Below are 20,980 nucleotides of genomic sequence, written 5' to 3'. Positions count from 1 at the left end.
ACAATGAGCAAACATTTTATCCCGACCTGAAAAGTACCTTCTTGAGGATATGAGGCACGAATATTGCCTTCAGGAAGGAAACTCAGACCACAGTGACCAGCACATCAGCTCATGAATTATGCCACCTGACGTAATCAACAAAAGCAACGTAACTTCTAAGCGTGTGTACGGCATGCTGGGACAGAGTTATCCTCTTTTTTGATTGCCACCATATTTGTCATTCTTTTCTCATGTACCTACACATATATCGCTACTTTTGTGGGGAAAACAGAATTCAGATTCAATAGGCGGGTGGTGGAAATCAGAGTTTAATTTTCTTAGATAAAGTTTAGGGATAGATTTTACATAGAATAAAACATTCTTTTGGCACAAAAATTCCCAGGAGTTGCAAAAAGTCAGGTGTACTCCTTTTGGTCTCCAGTTCTCAATGCCTTCCCTTCAACAGTAGCTTCATAATTAAACGTACAGCGTTTTTTCAAGTAAACTGCGCAGTATGTTGGGTTGCCTACCACTGAGGGGAACAAATATCGGTAAAACAGATCTATCGAGTCATAATCACTTGAGTCAAGTCCATTCGTAAAATCACTCTAACGTGTCTACGTAACGCGAACACTGAACACTTCAGCATAGATTGAAAAGAATGAAATAACTTTGTAACCAAATCCACAAAATTTGGCAACATCGGTAGTTTCAGTACTTTTGAGGACTTTAAACGTACCAACGACCGACAAGTCAGTAGGTCTGTATTACCGATATTCTGTCTGTATTACTTGTGAGAACTCTTTAATCGTGCCAACTACCGGTTAGTCAGTAGGTCTGTAATACCGATATCTGTTCTCCTTAGTGGTAGGCAGCCTAAAATACTGCGTCGTTTACTCGAGAAAATCCTGTACATTGTGCTGATATGGATGAAAGAACATACGGATCTTATTAGTTGTTCACAACCGGTGTGAACTGATGTAATATTGCGGTTCATAGTAGCTTCTTATATCGTGACGCACTAATAACGGCTTTCGACCGAAAGCGGTAAGGGTCAACGAGTGAAATTTCTCACAACGGAATTTGACTAAATGCTTGGTTTACCGCAAGCAGAGAATTGAGGGAGTAAAATAGGAGCCACTTAAGCTACTTGAGCCGATGTCAACTGAAGTGGGCTGATAAATGCTTCAGCTCATAAACGAACTCGTCATGAAAACCACGACGCGGTTAAGTCTCCATTATATTTTCCCCAAAGCTCGAACACGTAGAGTAAAACATCAGTTGTACAGTGTTAGGTAAACCGATTTCATGCCTTCTGGGCTTTGTGCGTTAGATAAGGATTTATTTCTTCATAGAATATAACGTAAATTCAAATTGAAGACATTTTTAACGATTTATGAGATTATTATATACAATCGTGCCCAAAAAAGTGCCAGTTAATAAATGATGACCCACTTCTGTCAGTCGGATAAAGCTTTTTCAAGTTAATAAAAAATTAAACTGCTTGGAATCACGATGAATGAGTTTTTTGTTATCCGTATGAAAATGTCAATAAAAAAAGGATACAGAAAAACTAAGTAAGTAAGTAAGGATTCTTCCCAAGACTGGAATAATAATTGTTTATTAGTCCTTTTATTTTTGCTTCAGAGTTGGGAACTGGTGAGGTCCCTGGGGACATCGGTCACTCAACGGACGATAAAACGGAGGAAAAATACGACCCTACCGCATCCTCAACCGTAGAAACGCTCCTTGAGGAATATTTCAAGGTGCAGGATTCGAGCTCGGCAAAGTCGATGAGGGACGAGGCGATCCCTTCAACGTTGTCCTCCGGCACTGATTACGTGATAGATAATTCAGCGACGGATGTGGAAGCGACTAAACTTACCCTAGACTTGAGCACGCGAGATTTTGATCACCAGGAATATGCCGTACTGTCGCAGGATCAACAAAACGAAATTCTTGCCGGCGATCCGAGTGACTTAGACTCGGAGAATCGAGGATTTTCCGAACCAGCAAACAACTCCAGCGTTTCTTTCTTCGTCTCGGAGGTTAACACAGAATGGACTGCGTCTCCAGGACTCGATAAAATTCTGCTGCCCGAAAACGTGAGAGCGATATCCTTTCAAATCCCTGCATCCATGGGCACAAATGAAAGAGATCCCGTAGGTGGCGAACGCAAAAGTATCTCTGATTTCGGTGCCGAGATTAAAAAACCACTCACAGATTCCGAGGAAATCAGACGGACTTCCGGGTCCAAAGGATCCCACTCAAAGACAATTTTCAATGGGTTTAATCTCAAGAGAAAGAGCAGTGATCATTCGGGACAGCAAAAAAACCAGATCATCCCAAAGACTTCGAAGGCATTCTACGAAATTAAATCCTCGATGACTACTGAGGCCGTCATTGACGCTGACAATTTCCAGGATCTCAGCACTCACGCAAACGTACGAAAGTTTATTTTTCCGACCATACCATGGATGGCCAGTGCCATGGGAAAATATGGACCTTATTTCGAGGACGGACCTGAAGACACAAATATCACTGCCAGAATCGGATCGACGGTACTTCTCGACTGTAAAATTGGAATGCTGCACGACAAAACGGTGAGATTCTTGTTAAATTATTATTCAAATTACACAGATCTGCAAAAAAAATATTTCATTTCAGCTGCACGGGACGTTTTTGGTATATAAAACTACTTCCATTGTCCTATATCACGTACAGTATTTTTGGAGAATACAAGGTGTTTGCATAAAAAAACCTGACGTAATGGAATATTTTAAGGACTTGTCCCGGTTTTAGTGAATGAAAATCTATTAAAAAACAGTATAAAAAAAACCCGTGCAGTTGGCAACAATAAATTAAACCAACGATTGCACAAAGCAACATTTTGAAAGACTATTTTCTAGATGGATGAGTTTATATCACTTGTGCCTCAATGACGCGCTTTAAAGTTTTCTACTTTATCGGGATGAAAATTATTATAGCGAAACTTTACAAAACTAAATTTTCCGGTCGTTGGCAAACTTTGTGCGTACTTGCACTCGAAATTTCTGTACAAAAAACGGCTGTACCTGCTAACATACATGCCACGACAGTTACAAGTCTTGTGCAAAGCCGGTTCCGTTTTTACCCACAATTGTACTGTCTTCAAAGAGGTTGCTTAATAGAAAAGCATTTTTTTTATGTCAATTTCATTATAACATAGATTACCTGTCGAACTGTTGTATTCGTAGGCTACAAAGATCTCTTAAAAATACACAAACATAAAATACTTGAGTTATAAACAAAAAGCTGTATAACGATGCTTACCTAGAATTTGCTTTAAAACTTTTAAGGATTTGAGAAATTTGTTCGATTTCACTCTACGATAACTTATTTCATTGGGTCGACGTTTTTCTAATAACTTATTAAAAGCCTTTTTTTCATCATGTTGGTATCTTTGAATATTTGATTTCATAACGTCTTTCTGATATTGATCATGACCAAAAGATAACAATATCGATTGGACAACTTAAAAAAATTAAGTCTGTTTCCGTAACTGTATCGAAAATAGTTTTCTGAATCTACTAGATGTTCTAACCACTTTGAAGGTTTTTCAAACGAAGATTCGATAGCTAAGCTTATTTTGTTTATAATTGCAGTATTTTCTGTGTTCGTACATTTGAGAGCAATAAAATTATTATTCATACGGAATGTATAACTATCTCATAGTAAAATAATGATGTGCAGATGATATGGTTGTAGATATATAGCGGAATTTTATTTAGAGCTGAAATTTGAATATTAAAAACTGTAGAGATTTACATGATCAATGCATAGTGTATTAAACTGAAAGAAGTAAAGAAAACGAATTTCTCTTTAAGGATATTCGTTATTCTTATTTCCAATTTTTGTTCTTCCTCACGGTCATTTTTTTCGCTCATAGCATGTATAATGATGATAATGATAATGATAATAACGGACATGACGGAAAGCTCTTCTTTGTCGAAAAATCTATATTTATGACCTCGTCTATAACAGGATTTTGCCGTCTCAGACACAGATATCTTAAATGTGGTCACACAGCCATCATTGCTATTATCAATCAATGATTTATACGTGGCCATAGACATTTTTATGCGTCTACGAGGATCCTTGTGGACGAATTTTTTCTTGTGGACAGCGGTCATTGATTTTCATATGGTCTGAATGGGTTTGAATCACTGTCATTATGCTCCACGTGCAATGCTACTTTTCTGTAATGCGAAACGTACCTACGCGAATTCATTCAGTTCAATAGGTCAAAGGTTCTACTTGATATTTACGATTCGAATTCCTGCTGCATTTATCGCACAGTCTTTATATCTAAACTAATCTTTGTAGCAGTTATTCCAAGTAGCCAAGCTGTTGAAATCATTGCATGGAAATTTGAACAATTTGTCTTAATCGCTAACCGGTTAGTAAGTGTTCGTTAAAAATTACTAGGAATCACGTATTTCCAGAGTATAAACTTTACGAATCCTAATTGAAGTATAACATCAAGAAAATTTCACATGGTTAATTTAACATCGGATTAATCTATTTCCATTTATCCCAATTCAGGATATATTTTACTGAAATTCGTTTGCTTTCACACAATTTAAGGAGGACCTCGCAAAAGTATACACTCAGTTGCTAAAATGCTGGTAGATTTTGGTGAAACGTACATACATCCTAAATTTCGAAAATACGGACAGATTTATCCTATATTAAATGATCCATGCAACATTTCCACAAAACAACTTGACATACTAAAAAAATTTGTTGAGAATCTAGAAGTAATGTCTGAATTATCTCTTTAGGATGTTATATCAACTGTCTAAAAAAGTTTTTCAACTTTTAAGCAGAACTCCACTTCTTTGTCACATTACAGCGTTGCTGCGGTTTCATAATATAATAACTTTTCGGATATATGTATGTAGCACATTTACGGTACGCTTCACGTTACACAAACAAGTTGTGTGTATACGCTGTACATATACGTACAGGGTGTTTCCGAGTAAACACCACATTATATTGAGTTGTCTATCACTAAGGGGAACAAATATCGGTAATACAGATCTACCGAGTTATCAGTAGGCAGCGCATTTATAGTCCTCACGAGTGAGCTTGAACTGCCCGTGATGTCAAGTTGTGTGAATTTCGCTAAACAGTTGTTTCGTTGTTTATAACCTCTGCTAAAGTGTTCAGTGATCGCATTCTAGAGTCACGTTAAAGTGATTATGACTCGGCAGATCTGTTTTACCGATTTTTGTTCCCCTCGGTAGTAGGCAACCCAACATACTGCGGCGTGTACTCGGAAGCACCCTGCATTGCTTAGATACATCTATCGATTTCGATACTGCAGCCAGGCTTAGCAAGGAGAATTCATTGAACAGCATTAAAACAGCTGAATCTCGTTGTTATCATCACAAGACACCCAACTGTTGTGAAGTGAGTCATTGGTCCAAATGATGAATAAAACCATTCACAATGCAACAAATGCTTCTCTGTTACCTTCACAGATAATGAAGCTGAAGTTAGCTGCTAGAGTTAAACGCCCAACCGGTTAAACTTTTTGTGAACAGAAAAATGCAATTCGGTTTTATCATCATAATTTTACAAAAGTATCGGCTGTTCAAGATATTTCACAAAATTTTGTTTTTGGACTTCACTACCTTATTCAAATGAACAGTATAACCTTTGGCTGTTGATTCTGGCCGCTAGCGTTGCCTCCTTTCAAAGTACCATAAAATTCTCGCCCATCATCATCGGTAACTCCAAAGAGTATAATTTCAGTATTGCAGTACCGATTAAAATCTCTGACAAGTCAATCAGGTATGTCTGAATATTAGTACGGCACTCACCTCTTTAATATTAACACTTTCGTTCGATTTTGAGTTTAAGGGACAGTCTTGGGTATCTCAATCGAGTAAAATGGAAGCTCAAAGCATCTTCGAGTGTGCAATGGATCGTAAGGTCAAAAATTTGGATGGTCGATGAACTTGTACACACTTTGATAAAATTTTGTAGTTTTGTTATTTTCTTGTTGCTACTTTTCGATTTGAATACTTCAGTAGTACTTGAAATTACTCACGATACAACCAATTTTTCAGAACTCTTATTTGAATCCTTGCGACGACCTACCAACGTATATTTACAGTTTCCGACACGGCATCCTGCCTCTCCACACATTTGTATGCACATATTTATACAAGTATGTATATACCTACCCACGCAAACTCGCGCATGTAAATATACATAAATAAATATGTATGTAGTTGTATACGGGAAATTATGATGGTTGTAGGAATAGTAAACATTCCCACGTATCTTCACTGTTCCGCGTTCTGTTTGACTTAAACCTCCCCCATATAACTAGAACGCGATATATATTCTCATCGGAAGTTTATCCTCCTGTACATATCCGTCAATTCGATCGAAATTTAACTCAATGGCTATGGTCCATTCCCGTAACCATGTAACCAACGAATATGCAATACATAGAAGTTACCCATACTGTCCAATGACCAGTGGAGTATGCATATAAAATGGAACTGATTTCAATTCCATGAAACCGATCAGAGTTTCAGCAAGAATAGAATTTGATTGAAACAGATGACGGCTTATCGTTAGTCCGTGTGATTGGTTTCGGCATTGGAATTGAACAGTTTTAGTGCTTATCTTCACGTAATCGTGAAGATGCAGTATTTCAATTAAAAAAAATCATTTCCATTCACCGTACTTTACCTCGTAGTACCGCGATTGAGTGGCAAACAATCCTGAAATATAGGACAACAGTCGTGCAGACTGAATGCGCTATACAATTTCCTGTCGAGAATTTCCAAAGGCAAATCTGGTTCCATCAGAAGCTCACGTGTAAATCGATCAAACGTAATCTCATATCAATGGACGTGAAGTGATGAATAGAATAGAGAATAGCTGTTGTCGATGCTTCCAATTCACGGCGAGTTATATACGCATCAATACATGACCTGCAATAACTACAAAGATGTGTGTCGATATAACTTTGAAACGAGTTTTGAACATGTTTTTGGACCTTTAGTCACATATTATAAACGCATGGAAAAGTGAAAGCTGATGTCTAATGAAATGATTTTTTGGAACCCATGGCATTTTGATACAGAGTCACGATACATGACATGTTTCAGTTATTCATACTTTGCAAGACTTGGTTCTCAACTTTCCTTTCTAGGTTTTAAATAAATGGATATGCATCCCACCACTGCCACGTATTGTTACTTTTGTAAATTGATCTTTACTCATACGTTGAACATGTGCCTGATTCTACGAGAATTTGGTACAAAGAGTGATGCTACAGCTGCCATGTAATCGAGCATTACAAGATCTGGTGGAGCGATTACTAATAAATAAGTTTTGGCATTTATTTTTCATTTTACGGTTATAGGTGCCCTGGAGGTTGCTTCATTTTTTGTTACAGGTCCTTGATACCATCTTTTTCGGGACCTCGCATCGTGTCCTTCTCGTTCGATTATCGGAAACCAATAATATCTTACCTAACTGCTGCCAGCCTTCCAAACACAACACCGCCCTTTTTATATCCCGTTCAATGTTTGCTAAAGGACGAAATGGTCAAGTTTGACTCATGCCCTCTGGGAAACCCGTAGAATAAACCGTTCACTCCATGGCTTCATCGTGACAATAACGTGCCAGAGCCAGTTGCGATCATCCTATCATTGCCACAAAATTCTGACCATGAGTATCACGAAATTCAGCAATACGAGTGAAAGTGCCTTCACCTGGTTTCAGTTTCGTTTTTCCTGTATCCATTGCCCAAAACATCGTTCCACGTATAATGAAATGCGTGTTTTTAAACAAATGTGCCTCGAGCATTCGGCTGTTAAGACTGTTTCCACAAGCACTAAGCAGGAAGGTATCCCAATAGTAGACTAAAAACTAAGCGACGCGTTTTTTTTTCAGTTGCAACTTTACGGGGGGAAAAACCACCATCTAAAGTGGTGGTACCATATTACAAAAGAAATAAAATCGAAGAGATCAACCTGGGATACCTTTCTTGTTGGATGATTAAACATCTTACTTACTTACATATATTTGGAACAAGCAGACAAATCTTTTGGTAATCAAAGTTTTTTCATTTTGCACTTGCAAAAGTTCTGATTCTGATATTCCTCCATTAATTTCATCACAATATTTTTTTCCTCAGGCGGATAATTTTTTTTCACACCGATAACTGTAGTGAAGTCAGGACGGGATAATAGAACGTCGATGTTCTCGACATCCTCTTCACGCATCAAGAACCGTTTGAGTTTCAGATCTTTCTTGAACTGTTGAAAACATCCATCATATCTTAAGCCGAAGTAATGTCTCGTCCAAGTCTAGCTACTCAATCACCGACATTTTTCACACATCCTCGTATTTCATCGACTCACCCCTCGAACATTATCAACGCTGAAGAAATTCTTCCTTGCCTTTGTTCATCCAAGATCTCGATTATGTGGTATTTCTTGTAAGTCCATACCCATGAGTGATAATAATTTTCATAAATTATTTCCAATTTGATTCAGGGCTCTGATTTTTACGTCCTATTTTGCTTTCTAACGTATCTCAGCAGTTTTACTTGGCTGGTTATTATGGTGTACAAAAATTTCTATGCGATAAAATCGTTGTTCGAAACAGACATGAAAAATATCTGAAACTTGTCTCATCAACCTACGTATTACTATAAAATTCTACGTGACGAAGATTGGACGCTCAGAGATTTATCAAGTTCAATTTTAACCCTCATATTGCACTGGGTGATGTTGGACATGAAATATTTACAACAAATAAATAATTTTCTAACAGACGAAGCAGTTCCCTGTCTTGATTTTATTGTCCTTCATTCGCCCACTGATGTAAGTGAATCTCCCGAAGTATCTTCGCATAATACCGTTGAGTCTGTAGTGTAAGAGGATATCTACATAGACCTTGTCTGAGGCAGCCTGATGAAAATAGATTACAATGCAACAGAAACCCGATACGTTGGTACAGATAATTGAAGTAGTCTACCGATCAATGATCGAAGGTCGTGAGGGTGAAAAAGTGTCATTTTCAGCAGTGAATGAAATGCCCATATTTCGAGGTCTTGTTGTATATCTAGAGTTTATATCGATATAACATTGCACTAAATCGAGAGTATGAATAATAATATTATGAAGTGCGAGACATAATTATGGCTCAGCATATGAAACTGTGATTCTTTTTTTTTTTATTCAACAAGGTTCATCGCTGTTATTCTCTCAGTTTTTAACGTTTTCATATGGCTCTATGTCTTTATCATCTGGTTTCATAAACCCCTTCCGAATTTCCAAAGAAAATAATTTTTTATCGGAAATAGACGATGTAAGAAATGTAGAGAGTAACAATTGAGATACATTTTCCAACAAGCTTTCTATTTGAATAGCACATTTTCTTAAAGAGACACACGCTATTGTCCAGAATGTGAAATGTCGAGCTCACGGAGATAAAGCAGAAAGAGGAGAGAGATGGGACAGAAAACGACACGTTTCCAAGTGCTTCCATATTCCATATAAATCGCACGAATTTTCATTCACATAAAAGTGAAAAAGCTTGCAGAAGAAGGATGGTGTACCTGCTTATGGTCACCAAGGAATTCATAAATGCATTTCGTGGTGAAAATTTTCATTTCAAACACTGTCACTGATCTTCCACGAATACGAAGTTTATGTTATGCATGTGATCCCAGCACATTTTAAACTATTGAGAAATTTGTGGTTTCTATTATAGCGTTCCCTACCAATTTCGGAAACATTAACATGCATCTCACTGCTGCCATCAATTGTTACTGTATTAAAAAATATACATTATTTCAACAGTGGAACAAAAACGGGTGATTCTCGGTCGGTAAAATGGGGAGGCTTGAAAACGTTTCATAATTTCTCATTCAAGTAACAGTAAAACAATCTACGTCTCCATTTTCTTGACGAACAGACTATAAGTTAAAAATTCAAGGAAAATCCTGAATCATGTGGAAGGGCATTCTCATGGGTCCTGGTGAAGAGTGTGAGAAAAAGGACATTAAATATGAGGGATTAGATTTGAAAAAGAAAGCTTTATCTCGATAGTGTTCCTTTCAAATAAGATGTTTGGTAAGAATAGAAAAATTCGGAAAAATACGATAACCAGAGTCATTTCAAATGTGTATTCTCAAGAATTTTCATGTTCATGTAACTTTTTAATCATAGTTATAGTCAAGTCGGGAGGACCTCGCCTCGTGCGATTGTAGAGTACGAGTATCGATTTCTATCTTTCATAAAAAAATGTAGATCACGCGTTTTGAATTTGATTAACGATTCCATATTGGTCCATACTCACTGACGTCACTTGACGAGATATGTTATAGAAGTAAATCATGATTGAAGATGGATATGAATATCGTATGATTATGAGGGTAAATCATGACTTTGATGAATAATTAATGAAGATAGAAACTTTGTCGAAAACTAATTTGACAGTTCATAATTGGATGCTGGTTAAGACTGCATTAATAGCCAAGTGACAGCACGTTCAATCCATAGCTGACTCCAAGTTTTCAAACCTTTTTGAAGAAGGGTTAACTTTGTGAAATTAAGATGGCTCTCGATTATTAATATCATAGATTACATTCGGTTGACTATGATGGCAAGTGATTATAGATGTTTTGGATAAACCGTAAGAAAAATGCCGCTACGACTTCTGTAGAATATTTTTCAATGACGATATTGATGTAAATCTGATACAATCTGTCGTCAATCGAACACTATCTGACATTGAAGTTCTGATTTGACCACAAAAATTGCTTCATAGTAGTCGACACCCGCCAATTTGGGTCAATGGTTGCCGAATGTCAAATTTTTGAACTCTTTACAAAATTCTACCGATTCGTCAAGTATTCGGTAAAGATGCATCACGAAACTTTTGAAACTCCTCCTACTTCCGGTTACGTATTTCCTGAAAGACCGCAAAACGCTTCATGGTAACATCGCATGTCTCCCTGCAGGGCACGGTGGTGTCCATTAGCCAACCGTATCGCTTAACAGTCTCCATTATCTAATAACCAAACTCTATAATGGTCACTAGAGTGCAACGCTGAAGAGAGTTACCAACGTTGCAGCAAGAAATTACCCGTGGTGCATTATCAAGTTATCTGTATCGTCACTTTATCTTTGGCGCCAAGATCGCTCATTTGTTTATACCAATTGATCTGATTACAGGTGACCTGGGTGCAGCACATCAAGGACTCGATTCACCTTCTAACCGTTGCCAGACAGGTTTACAGCGCCGATCAACGAGTCAGCCTCAGTTTTCGGTAAGATGATCATATTCCTCTGCCGTTGTAATTTTTTCAAAGCGATTTCTTTTCTCCTGAGAATTGATACTTTTCCAAAAACCAATGTGCATCTGCTATCGTGTTTTTTTTTTTTGAGAATCAAGAAAAGTGTGGCTACACACGAAGCAATGTTGACATTCAAACTACTTTGACATTCAAATTTATCATGAAATGAGTATAAAATTTCATATCCAGAATCCACCGAAATCCGTTGGGGTTCACTACTTGAAAAAAGGTTCTACTTATACCAGATTAGCGTGATTCATGAGAAACTAGTGTACATAAATTGTGTCTTCACGTTGTCCAATTGTACATTTGGAAAGCAAATGCATTTGTTCTTGTGTTTTGCACTAAGTTGTAAGAGAATTCACCCTTTGTATAATGTTCGGAATGTCACCAAAGCATTCAAGCTCAGCTTAATTCAATTATCGTCAATTTCATCCACCCTGGATTAGCACCGCACTTCGAAGTTCAACCACATATATCCATTCTGCTGAGCGAATTTGTGTGGACAGAAGCGACTTGGGAGTTTGCACTTCTGTTGCGAATTAGTAGGACCCGTGGTCTCCTGTCTCGCTTTTGCCACTCGGGCTCGTTCGATTACACCAAGTTTCAATTCCAGGTATCCCAGTAACTGGAGGCTTCAGATACAGTACGCATCGCTGAGGGATTCTGGTCTTTACGAATGCCAAGTCGCGACGCATCCACCTAGGATAAAAAAAATAAACTTGATCGTAACTGGTGAGTACGAACATCGATGAGCATATCTTGCTCAATACATTTCTTAAAGTATGCCACACTGCAGAAATTCACAGTATCAAAATGGGGAATCACCATGAACTTGTGAAGATTTGTTACATTCTTTTGAGAAAGGCAATTACAACTATGGACTCCACGAGAAAGTCCCAAGACAGTACAACCCAATTTCAACGTGGAATGAATTTACTTTCACATGTTTAACGAGTTTCCGACAATTCCATTGCAAAGTTGCATGTAGCCTAAGTTGATCGAACGAATTTTTCTCCCGTAGGACATGGAATTAAACGCCTACCGAATAACCAACTAGGTCTTCAATTTCTTTATCCAACTTTGTAATGAAATGAACTACTTTGAGACAGAACCAATCTTGCTGATTGTTAGGTCTCCATGTTGATAGTCAGATATTCAATTATCCAGTGCGTCTGAACTTCTTACAAAATCGTTTTACCCTTCGTACAGTGACGTGGGTACGAGAGGATAAAAGAACCCATGGGTCGCACATGAAAAGTGATTCGCACGTCTCGTGTGAGAAAGCGACACTCAATAACAACTTCTGCGTGTTTTTATGTTGTACGGTAAATCGATCACAAAACCAAAAAATTTCCCGAACGAATTTCAGTCTCTCAAGAACAAATCGCACTTCAGTTTCTTGGTCAACTTGGTAATCCGACGACGGCATTAACGTTGAGTCCTATAATGGACATCAATTGGATAGAAGAACTCCAGTTACTTATATTCACATAAATGGTTTCAAATGTCCACAGCGAGTCATTCGACACTATCGAAGCGTAAGATGTATTCCAATGTGGTGGAAATAATCTTTGTTAATACCGTATCTACTATTTATGGGATCATAGAAATCACGTTATCATAAAACCATGCTGGTTGAAGTAACTCTGACTCGAGTGTATACGCCAATGAAAATAACGGAATCTCGTTTTTACTCTGCTGACAACGACGAACAAAATAGTCTGCTTTCAGATAGTTAATGAAGAGAAGAAATGTTTCATAATTCTGTTATCTGTAATTCCGTACCCAAAGAACGATTAAATATTATTTGATATAATTATAGGAGCACAATTCAATTCGACAACTTTCTTCGGTCTGTTTTTAACTTGCGTCGGAAACCCCTTGCGGCTATTCACCCGTGAAGAAGAAGTTCATCCATATTTCGGACAATACGCTGAATTAAGCTACATGATTATATTAAAAAGAACAGCATGAAGTGCCTTTCTTCGGACTCACAGGTTTCGTTCGAATATTGTTTGAACAAGTAACCATTTTATCTAGTCTGACAAGAAAGGACTCGAAGTGTAACTCGTCGATTTTCTTTGTTTTGTGACGTGTTATAGATCATTAGAACACATCAGACAAGTATTTCTTAACCGGTTAATTTGTCCTTTAAGCGCTAAAAACCACCCCTAAAGCTCATTTCCGAAAATTCGTATTATAAGATTTTTCGAAAATAATGTTGAATTTTCGGATTATCATTAGTGTTGTTATTAACTAGACACTATTCACTATCAAGAAAGACTTTTTGGGCAATTTTTACTAATGCCAAAAGGGCGTATCGAAATTTTTTTGATTCTCTCATCAACTTAAAAATGTGTACAATGTATAAAGCTATGGAAAGAATTAAAAAAAAATTATTTCCATAGATGTCTACATTATCCACATTTTTTAGTTCGTTGGGAAAAATAAAAATTTTCCAACTTTTTTCACTATAAATAAAATCACGATTGTATTGGATTAGCTCTAGTTTTTATATTACTGTAGTATTGTAAAAACAGGGTTGGTTTCTAATATAATCATAATTTTATTCGTAAATTCTTCATTCTCAAACACAACAAAATTCACGGAAAAAATCAGAGCAACAAAAAAATTATTAATTAAGTAAGAACGATTTTAGCCACTTTTAACCCTCCCTGCCCCATGTAAGAACACATCAGATTTCTTGAACTCCCTCTCCCACTTCTTTCCTAAGATTTTACCAACAATTTTCATTTATAAACTTCAAAGTGTGTAAATATAAACACATTTACGATTTTAAAAACTTATTATTAAACAAAAATTCTTACAGTAACAATATTCAAATGAAATTGCATATTAAAAATCAAACACTAGATTTCATAGTATATGGATCGTCCGTATAGAAATTTTTTGTAGTTTTTGAAACTGCCCTTTAATTTTCTGTGCTATTTTTGTTTCTTGAGACATTGCTGAACGGACATTTTGTCTCAATGGAAAATGTCAATTATGTGCATATTCCGATTTGTAAAATATTACGTAAGAATGACTTTTACCGCTCCTCCCTCTCCCTTCCACCGTGATAAGGTCATGTGTAGAATTTTGAAACCCCCCCTCCCTCTTGGGACTCTTACGTGATTAATGAATGGCCCCTAATTCTCTTAGGGTTGTCGAAATCGAATTCTACTGAGACTACTTAAATGTCAAGAACAACAAAATCACTGTTTAACCAGTAGTGCAATTGAAAAAACTTCACGTCAATGGACAGTCAACACGTATAAGAGACTCAATGAAATTTCATTAGAACTTCAGGGGGTGAGAAATGCTGTGATGGTGTTATATTTTCTTGCGGTTATAAGTGAGCGAGCAGGTATGAGGCCTCATGCAAGGCATGAGATGGAACGCCATATTCGACCAATAAATACAAAGAAGGTGGGTAACTTATATTGCGCAGAATGCGGCGCGGGCCGAACATCCAACATTTTCCGGTTACTGCCTTGTATTTCAAGGCCCAGATTCCAGCGAGAATACGCCGGCAGTTCCTTATCTGTGAGCCTCGAGGCCCTAAGCACCGAATAAACATACTCACCCTTCCCTTGAACCTCCGTCTTCTCTTCTCTCCTCCTCTTGTCTCTTCCTTTTCTTCGTCGTCTTCTAAGGTAGAGAACCTTAGTGATTTTCTTTTTCCGCCTCTTCTTCGCCTTCTTCATCTTCGTCCTGTTTTTCTTCAACAAAATAGCAGCCGCGTCGCTTTTAGTGAGGTTAGCTTCCCTTTGCAGCATCGCTCATTCCACTTTGAATCGTCGGAAATCCGGTTTAACAAAATTTGGTCCATTTTTCCGCTAGCATTGAGCGAAAGATTACGCAAAGACGTAGGTCTTGGGATGCGAATTAACCTCTTTTTCAAGCATCTTATCCTCCGCTTCGAACGGTCACACTAGCTTTTGCTAAACTCCTTGGAAGTTCACGTCCCGTGAGCGCTTGCCTGAAAGAACCTTCTCGCTTTCAGTCATTTTCAGCCCACATTTGGTCGCTCGAAAAATTCTACTAATTAAAAACGCATTTCTATCGCGAATTCAAACGCTTGAGAAAAGGAGATAGACGATGAAGGGAGTGAGAGGAGATTTTGCGTGAGGGTAAAAGTAAGATGGAGGGTTATTTATGACCGACGAGTCAGGTCCGTAGAGGTTCAACACGCGGATAAACGGTACAAACGTGCGTGAAAATATATTCGACTTGAACCCGTGGTTCATATAGTAATAAGAACAAAAGATGAGTTTACGAATGTATGTACGTGCGAGTGAGTAATCGTTGTAGGTTATGTGACGAAACAACTTGAATACCCTTCATTTCATTAATATTTTCAACGGTAAATGGAAAGAAAGGATTATTTGAATCAAGTGATATTCGTTTGATTCAACTAAATATTATGGTCAAATGCGGCGAACACATTATTTACTTGATTCAAGAAAATCATTCTGTCAAACGAAATATTCGTCACAACTATTAACATGGAATTGAATCAAGTCTTTGAATGATCATGCTGACCACAAATTTATTCAAGATCATGTGAATTTTGTGACGAAAAATCGTGTGATTAGAATAACTAAAAATTTGATTGAACGTACTTTAGTTCTTTTGTTCAAAAAATAGGAAATCGTTGTATCAAAACAAATTAAGCTTGTTCCATTTCATGTTTTATTGAGTCAAGGGTTCAATGGTTGAACCAGGTAATGTAATTTTTGTAACGGATGCACGATTTTTGTATTTTTTTACCCATCAAGCGGACCTAAGGTTACAGTTTTCTGACCAGCGTGCAGAAAAAAAAATTAAAATTTTGCTTGAGGGTAAAAATTAAATTTTTTTTTTGCCCGCTTATGCGGACGTTTTCAGGTTTTTCAATATTCTCAAGAAAATTATCAATAATTAAGATAAAATGGAACAATACATTTTTTCTCATTTCTAATAAAATTGATTAACAAATATCTAACCACTCTTCTTTTTTCTAATAAGTTAAATTGTGGCAGAAAACTGTAGCATCAGCCCCGTTTAATTAAAATTAAAAAATAAAAAGCGGGCTTTTTAACCTCGTGTGCTTTCAGTACTCAGTTTAAAAAGCCCGCTTTACGCAATTTGTACACAATATGCTATTGTTGTTACAAAAATCTTTTGCATTGACCGAACGTCAGAGTTATTCAAGCGCACAAAACGTATTCTCCGATGACATCATTTATAATTACGTTGACTAAAAATTTGTTGGGATCTACTCGATATTTAATAAGAGAAACCCGAGAACTTATTGTTATATCCTACCATTTTGACAAACTAATTAAATCGAAATTGTTGAAATGAAGTCATCGTATTGAAAAGATATAATAGATTCTAGATCGAAGTCAGTGGACTATAAATGTATTTTCTCATTTCGAGAATTTCTTTCACTCCGTGTAAGATCTTTTATCATAGAATACGAAAGTTCTCGAAATACGTTTCGAACACGTTTGGTTTTCATCATTTTTGGGGAAATTGCTTGCAAATATGCTAAGCCTATTCGCATTCGCCTAATACTATTCGTCGTGCTAGAAATTTTGACAGCGATTTCCTCTAAAGGATCCGAGTGTCTACATCCGCAGCCAAAATGAGTATTCGCATATTTTTCACCCTCCTTCGCTCTACAGAAGCTCACCGAAATTCCACGAGGTCAAACCCCGGGTTCTCGTTATGACCAGTCGGAATGCTTGCCGTAGGTGCTTGAGCTGACCATTCAAGAATATAATAAATACGTAGCAGTGCACAAGATGGAGCGGCCCATTCTTCAACGACAGTACGTTCCCTTCTCGGCTGCTTACATTAGGCACGAATCGGGAGCAAATACATAGCCAAGCCACTGAAGACGGACGTTGAAGACACCCCGCAAGTCATGTTATCATTATACAGAAGCTATCTGCGAACGAAATGATACATTTTGTTTTGTTTTGATGGGTTTTAGATACGAGTCATCATTGTTGTCATGGCTTTCGTATTCTTAACAGGTCACGTGATGTGGTAAATGTGCTTGGATCTCAGATTCATATTTTGTCAATATAAAATGGGTTTCTGTAATCTTGTCAAGAGAGGCGATCGGAATGACTGAAAAACTGTGTAACCAAGCGAAATTCAAAATTCGAACAGTGCTAGATTAAGGGGGGCAACCAGTTTAGAAGGGCGAAATTTTCCTAGAGAGGGTGGAGCTTCTAGATCCACTATTTCCGGCGGAAATGACTTGAACAAATTACAAAGTGTACTTCAAAGCATGAATGAAATATCCTCCAAGTTTGAACAAATTCTGATTATTCCTTCCCTGTTAAAAAAAATTCACGAAAAACACCCAAAATTTCGGCCACCCAAACTGGTTGCCCCCCTTAGAGTGCTTATGAAGACGCGTTGTTACACATCGAAAACGCGGGGATGCAAGACTCCTATACTGCTCAAGCGATCACAGTGAAACTTGGGCAGTTAATGCCTTATTTGGGCAAAAAGTGGAGCGTCTTTTTATTTTTTCAAAACTTGGAAAAAATTTTTACAGATTGGTTACCACCCACAGAAATTGGCCAAATTTTCACAGTGGCACTGGATGGATCGAAATCTCCCGTATGATGCCACTCGGCGGTGATGAAACACACATTTTGAGCCCAGTTCCATGAGATTTGATGGTGAAATGACGAAATGGCAGCTGATCTAATTCTCGATTACGAAGTACACCGAAATCTCATTTTGGCGACATTTGTTACCGACCTTTCATACATGCCGGTAATTTTTTACCGACATTACACGCATACATTACCGGTATGCGCATAATGTCGGTAACAAATGTCGCCAAAATGAGATTTCGGTGTTCTTCATAATCGAAAACCATGCCATTTCGTCATTTCACCATCAAATCTCATGGAACTGGGCTCAAAATGTGTGTTTCATCACCGCCGGGTGGCATCATACCGGATAGGTCGATCCATTCAGTGCAACTCTGAAAATTTGGCCAATTTCTGTGAGTGGTAACCAATCTGTAACATTTTTTTCACAATTTTGAAAAATTAAAAAAACGCTCCACTTTTTGCCAAAATAAGGCATTAACTGCCCAAGTTTCACTCTGATCGCTTGAGCGGTATAGGAGTTTTGCATCCCCGCGTTTTCGAGGTGTACAACGGGTCTTTATAAGCACCTTAAAAAGACTTGCATCAATTGTGACCAAATTCATTCAAAACCATCAGATTATTTTCCGGATGTCGTTGTAAAAATATTGATTACTTACACACCTTATAGAGCTCCATCTAACAACGTATTCTTCGAATGATATCGTTTATAATTATTTTGTGTATACTTTTTGCTGGCTAGATTCATGTTCTCATTTCATTGGAAAGTACCTACTCGTTTCTGTCCACGAACAGACGACTTTTAAGAAATATATGTGAACTACAAATAAATTGATATTTTCTTGACACAATTTCGGAAATGCATCAAAAGGTTCACTCGAATCAAGGACTTCGCCGGACTAAATCATTCCGACAAACTAACCAAATCGACATTGTTGGATTGAAGTCATAGTGTTTGGAACGAATAAGGGATGCTAGATTGAAGCGAATGGACTGCAACAAAATCTGTTTTGTTAGTTCAAAAATTACTTTCCCTTCGTGTAATGACATCCCTTGTTTTGTTTTTTCTTTGGAAAGCACCACATAGTCTAATATGGATTCTGTTAGCACATCAGAGACCATATAAAGCAAACAGGCCAACGATAAGGTATATCGTTGTCCAGGCGGGTAACTTTCAGACAAAAATGGAGTAGCCTGGTACTTATAACATCGAATAGAATAAGTATTGAGACTATGTGATTGTTGATAGTGTGCTTAAGGCTAACCGAGGATAAGTAAGAGCAGCTGAAGTACCTTGGGAACCATTACAAAACCTTAAGTGGAATTTATTGAGGTACGTATCGGCCTTCAGGTGATCAGTCAGATCTTGATTAACAAGTCTCCTGAGTATCTCCAACTCGGACCTCGAGATGACGGGAGGCTAGGGATCATCAAGAGATACAGCGCGCTTAAGCTTGCTTTTTGTTAATTAAGTCAGGTTTTTCATGTCTCTTTTCTCGAGAATCAAAGAAGACTGAGTTTAGTAATTGCAAAATTTTGTTGTCCTTCTCTAAATATTATAAAAATAAATACTTTCATTCAATGTGGAACAGTTGAAATGCATATTTTCGAGTGTCTGCATAAGATTCTGTTGAGAAAATTTTACCTAATTTCAGTTTAAATTTACTTTCGGAATTTGCAATTGGTTTTGTTTTTATTGAAACTAAAATTGTAATGTATAATTTTTAATAATTTGTTACTCAAATTTTCTCAACACTGGTAAAAACTGTACAGTTGAAACGAGGCTTCTCATAAAACAAAATTGAAATCATATAAGAATGCTCAAGAAAGATAAGGTTCATAATATCTTCGCTGTCCATAACAAAAGAAAATAGTTTTTGAAGGGTAAATACTTAAGGGATCCATTAATTACTGAAAGTTCAACAATATAGACGATTGGTCATATTTTGCACCTCATCAACGTTGACGCTCGATTCATCTTCCGTTGAATTTTAAGCCACTTTGTGCAAGCCCTTTTTGATCAACTGCAAAGGCTCTTTTCATCTGCGTAATTTATTTCCACGACCGCTAAGTGTGCAATCATACTGACAAAATTTTCCAGTCATCCATGAATCCCTACCACAAGAAACCAAAATACATTATTTGAATACAGTCAACTATGAGTTTAAAAAAAAATAATCTTCAAAAAAAAAAAAAAATTATTTGTTAGAGCAGACTTACCTTTAAATACTTGATAATTCTTATAATGAGGTGAAACTTTCTAAATGAAAAGTGAAAACTTAACCACAGCAAGGGTAGAATTTGAATTAAGTTTCCATAGCCGAGGTATTATCTATTAACAACAATTAGAATCCAAGGTGGCTGCCCAATCATCATCTAAATAATGACGCAGTATTAGTAACCTTCACATCATAACTTGTTCAATTTTAAATGCTCACCGCCATCGAAGGAAATCTTGAATTGTGCGTGTGTGCAGCGGACGGGGCGAAAAGTTAATGGTGGCGCCATCTTGTGTCACTGGATTTTTGCGGGGCAAAATATCAGTACACAGAGCTTATGGTACTTATAAAGACGCGTTGTACACCTCGAAAACGCGGGGATGCAAAACTCTTACACCGTTCAAGCGATCGGAGTGAAACTTGGGCAGTTGATGCCTTATTTTGGCAAAAAGTGAAGCGTCTTTTTACTTTTTAAAAAATTGGAAACAAATTTTACAGACTGGTTACCACCCACTGAAATTGACCAAATTTTCACAATTGCACTGAATGGATCGAACTATCCGGTATGATGCTACTCGGCGGTGATTTGAGCAGACACAATTTGAGCCCAGTCCTATGAGATTTGATGGTGAAATGACGAATTAACAGCTGATCTGGTTTTCGATTACGAAGAACACCGAAATCCATTTTGGCGACATTTGTTACCGATATTACGCGCATGCCGGTAATGTATGCGTGTAATGTCGGTAAGAAATTACTGACATGCATGAAAGGTCGGT

At 37.3% G+C, this 20,980-nt stretch overlaps 1 protein-coding gene across 3 annotated transcripts in view; it reads left to right on the top strand.

Annotated features, from left to right (window-relative positions):
- The window catches only part of LOC124414653, a 284,193-nt gene that overhangs the window by 207,778 nt on the left and 55,435 nt on the right, over positions 1-20,980 (top strand). For all 3 annotated transcript variants that reach the window (XM_046895664.1, XM_046895665.1, XM_046895662.1), the window contains 3 exons: positions 1,627-2,582; positions 11,235-11,329; positions 11,973-12,091. In XM_046895664.1, the coding sequence (XP_046751620.1) occupies positions 1,627-2,582; positions 11,235-11,329; positions 11,973-12,091 (1,170 nt within the window). The remainder of the gene's footprint in view (positions 1-1,626; positions 2,583-11,234; positions 11,330-11,972; positions 12,092-20,980) is intronic.

This window comes from Diprion similis, chromosome 14 (genome assembly GCF_021155765.1).
Source record: "Diprion similis isolate iyDipSimi1 chromosome 14, iyDipSimi1.1, whole genome shotgun sequence".
Lineage (NCBI taxonomy): Eukaryota > Metazoa > Arthropoda > Insecta > Hymenoptera > Diprionidae > Diprion > Diprion similis.
Note: the sequence above shows the minus strand (reverse complement) of the source record. Positions and strands in the feature narration are given on the sequence as shown.